The 6,089-nt window shown below is 39.7% G+C and overlaps 1 protein-coding gene across 1 annotated transcript in view; it reads left to right on the top strand.

The window, feature by feature from the left end:
- Positions 1-484: 484 nt before the first annotated feature.
- LOC104620939 (BPI fold-containing family C protein-like) overlaps positions 485-6,089 on the top strand; it is a 12,298-nt gene continuing 6,693 nt past the window's right edge. Inside the window, exons 1-3 of the mRNA XM_010287302.1 lie at positions 485-587; positions 2,899-3,010; positions 5,122-5,250. Coding sequence (XP_010285604.1) covers positions 485-587; positions 2,899-3,010; positions 5,122-5,250 — 344 coding nt within the window. The remainder of the gene's footprint in view (positions 588-2,898; positions 3,011-5,121; positions 5,251-6,089) is intronic.

Genomic DNA, 6,089 nt, shown 5'->3' with positions numbered 1-6,089 from the left:
AGGCAAGTTTTGTAGGGAGGCCTAGAGTATTTTATTAGATCTGCTGGTTGATTTGAAAAACTTTTGGACTCGCAAATCCAGTATAGCCTAGGGGGGGTGTATATAAAAAGGGTGTTGTTCTACAGGAGGACGGACCTGCTGGGATTGCTCTGACATATTCACTCTGCAGGAGGTAGGACAGGTGGTAAAATAAACCAGCCAAGACATGGGTGTGGGGAAAGCATAGAGTAGTGGAGCAGAACCGTTCAGTCTCAGCAACAGCTAATGCCTGACAAAGTGCTATCCAAGTAACCAGAAATCTGTATCTGCTCCCACACTGACTGCTTGGTGTGGTAAAATCATTGTCTAAAACTCTCTTGACTATCCACACTTTCATTGAGGGAAGTGATGGATACAGATTTTTTGCAACTCATGGTATGCATCATTTATGAGCATGTTTGCATCATGAATGTTGTTAACAGGTCCCCGTGGCAAAGGTGCGAAGATGCTAAAGACATGGTATTCTTTCCTGCTGTGTTGGCTGTCCTTGCAGTTTGAGGCTAATCCTGGTGTTAAAGTGAGGATTACTCAGAAGGGGCTGGACTACGGTATGTCTAACATTGCCAGAAGTTAATTTATGATAAACACTCTATGCAGAGAATATAGTTCCTTAACAAAGGTGCAATGTCGAAACAAGCCTCGTAATATTGAAACAGAATAAATTCCTTTTGTTACCTCACTCCAGGAACACCCTTTGTCTATTCTCTCACTTATTTCCTTCCTTTTTGTGCACCCCAGGTGTGAATTTATCCTTGCACCGGTGATTGCATTCCCCTACAGTCCAACAGTGTTTCTCCTACATCCTTCATATCAATCTACTTTCTTAGAACTACAATGAGATGGTCACCTAATTGCTCCTTTTTTAAAAGTGTCAAAAAACTGATTTTGAAAGTGCAATATTTAATTGAAGATAATAAGACATAATTGGAAAAAAAGCTTACAATTTTGGAACAGCCACATAGCTGCACACTTTTACTCTCATTCCTCCATTTGGCATGGTATAGCATCTGCATGTGCCATTCTTTCAAAAATATCTAGTAACTGCCATAATTCTGCTGATTTCCACAATATATTTTCTTTACTCTTTCTATCATGCCAACTTTTGCTGTCTCTTACCTAAGGCTTACTCCATGGGTCTGGAGGGCACACAGTACAATTTCAGTTGTTTATAGAATTAATATTAATAATAAAGGTTAACAAGGCACAAATTCAACAAAGGCTGGGTCATGCTAAGGATTAATCATCATTTATGTTCTGAACATGCTGACAAGTAAACAATGGACTTGTGAGATGAACAGTAGAAGCTCAGGGTTTATGCCTTCAAGATGAAAGCAAGGATCAGGTCCACTTATTTCTCTCTATAAGCATTGTTATAAAGGCATTTGAGGAGTTGAGAAGTGCGGGGCAAACACCAGTCACCCAAAACAGAACTGATCTCCATGTCTTTTTATGACACACAGGAGAAATCACTCCCTAGGGGCCTCTCATGCCTTTGGAAATGAGAATTCAGCCTGGTGTTTCTTAGTGTGAGCCCAGCAGTTCTTGTGACATTCAGCATAGCCTTCAGGTGCTGAACGAACAGATTAAGTTTGCACACCCCTGCATTAGTAGTAAGAACAGACATAAACAGTATGCCTCCCAAAGGTATTTCTCATATTTGAAGAGCATGGTGCCTGTCATGGCTTTTCCCTAAATATGAGATTCAAAGGCTGAGGCAATAGATCCTGCCTGCATGCTCCGTGCCTGCCGCAAGAACCTTGAGAGAAATTCCACTGGGATCACTGGCTGCCTTCACTGACACTCATAAGAGAGCTTTAAGTTATTTCAGTCAGAGCCCATATTTTGCTTTGGAGGCAGGAATTCCCAAGGAATCATAACTTACCTCTCCTTCATAAAAGTTGCATTTTATAAAAAGGTATTCCAGTGTTGAGTTATCATTAACCTCAATTATTTGCTTTTTTAATACACTGAAGTCTGGGGGAGAAAAAAAATAGATATTTTGTATTCAGCAATTTTGAGGCCAAAAGCTGAAGAAACTCATGCTAAAAATATCTGAAAGCAGGACGTCATTAAAGTTTTAACAGTGTCTTCATCAAAGATGAGCAAAAACAAGGAAGGCACAAGGAATCTGGGATTTAAAGATGTTCTGTTTTTTGATGATAGGGTCTGTGTGTATTATCAATGCACAGGTAGCATTGAAGCATTCAGGGAAGTAGGGATTCCTTAAAGCAAGGAGAGAAGATAAGGAAATAAGTCAGTGACCTGCAGCATGCTGTAATGGATAAAGTGCAGTGGCAAAGAAAGAAACGGGAAGAAAACATTTGAAAGGATTGTCTTTAAACCTCAAACAACTTCCTGTACACAAGCAACAATCCAGATAGTTCCTCATTTGACATACCAGCCCTTCAGATGCATATATCACACTTTTTCCATAAGTAAACACTACATATAGAAGTTATCTTGCTACTTCTTAACTGGCTTTTTCATTCAACAGGTATGAGACAATCTGAGGTAAAGGTAATGATCAGTTTTTTCCCAAGGCTATCCACATTGTGAGTGAAGGAAGTATAACAGTTTCAGTAACCTGACAAGAATTCTAGAATATAAAATACAATTCAGGGACAAGATGATCCTAACAGATGATCTTGATCTTGGGTTAAATGATTTGTATGTGAGGCTAACAGAAGTTATAAATATGTGTATAAGTAGTTGGAAGGAGGTCTAGGCAAGGATCATAGAATCAGAGCGTTTCAAGAACAATGTTAAAATTGGTGATTAAAATATTTGGCAGTATATCTGGACCTTTGGGTACCTGAATCCAATCTGCAAGGCCATGTGCTTTCCTCTGTCCCCTTGTAGGCAGGAGGATTGGGATGGAGCTCCTGAAGCAAGCAGTATTGAAAGAGACCTTCCCAAGCTGGAGTGGGCAGGAGAGTTTCTCAGTTGTTAAGGTCAACTATGTAATTTCAAGGTAAGTAAAGGAAACACATTTCAAAGTTTTAGGAATAAACATCTTATGGTATTGTTACTGCATAGTAATAATTATGCAGCCATTATTTTTGTTCCTTGTAAAATTTTAATGATTCATCTAACTCTGCTCCCACTGCCCAAACACTGATTTGTTTTATAAGTACTTCCTTCTACCATACTCAGAGATGAGCTTTAGAAAGCTTCTGCATGAGCATTTTGGCTGTTTTTTCAGTTGGTTTGTCTCAGAATTTGGGGAAAAGCAAGTGTAAGTGTGGCTATAACAGAGCAGAAGAAATGGGTGGGAAAGAGGGAAGAATCAATGTTAGTCTGCTACTATGAAGGACCTATAGCAGTGAAAGTAATTTGTGTTTGATGAGAAAAAGCCACCAAAAGGATAAGATGAAAATGTGTGTAGGGGGACAGTGTATCTGGGCTGATGTGTCAAGAAGATGACTTTTACAGAATCCTTTTTGATGGATTTACAATGATAAATCAACACTTCGATTGGATAGGGCTCGATACCTATTTCCGGCTGAGGAAAAGCTTTGTACCAGGAGCAGCCAGTAGAAAAACAGGCTTGTAGAGTTTTCTACAATTTCTCCAAATAAGGAGACTAATATAAAAGGTTTTTCTACAGCCTTCAATCCCATGTTCCAGTTAAAGCTTTCCCAATAGGCTATAAACAGAAACACAGAAACACAGAAACTTCTGCTCTTTTAATATTACTATTAAGCCAAGTTCTGCTGCTCAATAGCACTTTACTTCTTTTTCCTTACAAATTACCCAGAGCAAGAAATGTCAATCTGGGAGACTTCATGTGCTTTCTGCCTGATAGGGCCTGCATCCTTTATCGATGCCTAATATTTTCCTAATAGCCTGCTTTCCAGCAGGCTTCATTGTATTATACCATCCTTGCAACCTGAATCCCTGCACATCTGAAAGAGCTGTGTTTGTTACAGTCTGGAGAAGAAGAGACTGGGGGGGTGAAGGTACGCATGTCTCCCACTGTCTGCTGGGTGGTGATTATAGAGAATATGGAGCCAGCTTCTTCCTGGAGGTACACAGTAAAAGGATCATGGGCAAAAGACATAAGTAACATCAGAAAAGTTCCAATTAGAAGTTAGGAAAAAATGCTAGGGAGCACCAAAACAAGGGCCCAAAGAGGTTGAGGAATCTCCATCCTTGGAGGTGTTCAAGACTTACTTGGCCCAGCTTTGATTGGGGGTTGAACCAGAAAATCTCCTGAGGCCCCATTCCAACATAATTTATTATATGATCTTCAAAACCCCAACTCATTCTCCCAACCATAGTTCTTGAAATTGGCCATCTTCACAGTGGGTTATCTGATTTTAGCTCACTGCAAACAAGATTACTAAAGGCAGCCTTACTGCTGCCCAACATGTTATTGGAAAATTATGGTCATTTTAACTAAAAGTAGCTGGTGCCTTCTACCCCGGGGAAAGTAGATTAAAGACAGTTGTTTTAGAGATCTCTGCCAGATATCAGGAAACAATAAGGAATGCGTATTACATGATAAGATTACAACTGATATCTTTACAATGTTCAGCTCAATTCAACACACCCATTTGCAAGACAATATCCTTGAATATCAGAAACATTCGTTTTGTCAGGGAAATCTTCAAGTAAGATTTTCTTTAGAAAAATGGATCCTCTCCAGAGCCCTTTGCTGAAGTAAGGGAAAGGATACAGAATGGGGAAAGAGAAACTTTGATGTTCTTCAGCAAATGCTAGCCTTCCAACAACCTGGATTTATTTATAGATGTAGCATCTGGGTTTAACACACAGATTTATTTTCCCCCAGTGAGCACAGTTCACTTTAAGGAGTTTTTCTCCCAAAAGGAGATTTTTGTTTTGGCCAGGCGTCTTTTTTCCCTGGGCTGATATCAAGGATTCTAGTTTCAAGGATGCTACTAAGTGTAATGGTACAGGTGTCTTTCCTTCCTAAAATATACAAGGGTCAGTCATTTCTGAGAAATTCTTGTACCAAAGCATAGACTTTGCCTTTTGTAGCGGAAGGGTTTTCAGTGATCAGAAGTCCTTTTTACTCTTTTGACATGCAGTCTAATATCCCCCTTTTTCTGTATTCTGTAGGCTCAGAATTAATGCTGTTGATTTCCCAGAAACTTCTGCTTCTTTTATTCCTGGCACTGGGATTAGTCTGTCGGTGGCACATGCTTCTGCTACAATCAGTGCAGACTGGAGAATGAACACGTGGCTGCTGTAAGTATTGTACAGTGCAATGCAGGTGCAGGGGACAGTTCTGGGAGAAGGATTGCAAATGAAATTCAGAAATCTAGTTGTCAATTATTATTTCTTAGGTCAGATATGCTTTATCAATTAACAACAATCTATTTTAATAAACTTCTTAAGAAGGAAACATTCCCTGCCAACTAATGCTTTTTTTCTTTTTTTTTAATTATTCTACCCCACAGGTTGTCTCTTTGGGAAGTATCAGGTCAGACATCTGTTAACATGCTCAGTTTGTCCAGACTGTATATTACATGATATTACGTGAATATCCAGGACCACAGAGTTTGCAATGGCCACTTTCGTTACTTTCACAAGGCACAAACATTCAGAACTTCAGAAACTCCAGAATTTGAGTTTCTATGAAAAACTGACTTAGCTTCTTGAGCCTGTCCAGTATGAGAGTGTCTTTAATGCCATGATTGCATACTGGTTGTTCCACTTTTTTATCTCAGCATTTTTTCTATAGAATTTTAATACAATATTCTAGATTTTCTTGGGGGCAAGGGGAACGACTAAAACTTCTGGGATATCAGAAAAGTTTGCAAGGTGCTAATCTCTAGAGTTTGGCTTAATGGAGTAACTGGGAACAGCAGTAAGCGTTGCTGTATTTGCGAGCCAGATAGTACAGCAAGATGGATCACCAGGCTGCAAGTTTCACAGCACGTCCTGATTTCAAAGGAGTATGGACCTGCAGTTCTGCATTCAGTCTCAGTACTGGTGGCTGGAAGCTGCCATCACTGTGCCCCCAACCTGTCTGTTTGTTCCTTCTGTCATAGCAGTACTGTGAGGAAAAGTATACTGTGTTCAGC

The sequence above is a fragment of the Phaethon lepturus genome, unplaced genomic scaffold, assembly GCF_000687285.1.
Source record: "Phaethon lepturus isolate BGI_N335 unplaced genomic scaffold, ASM68728v1 scaffold13185, whole genome shotgun sequence".
In the NCBI taxonomy this organism is placed as follows: Eukaryota; Metazoa; Chordata; class Aves; order Phaethontiformes; family Phaethontidae; genus Phaethon; species Phaethon lepturus.
The sequence above is the reverse complement of the archived record's forward strand: the minus strand, read 5'-3'. Positions and strand labels throughout refer to the sequence as shown.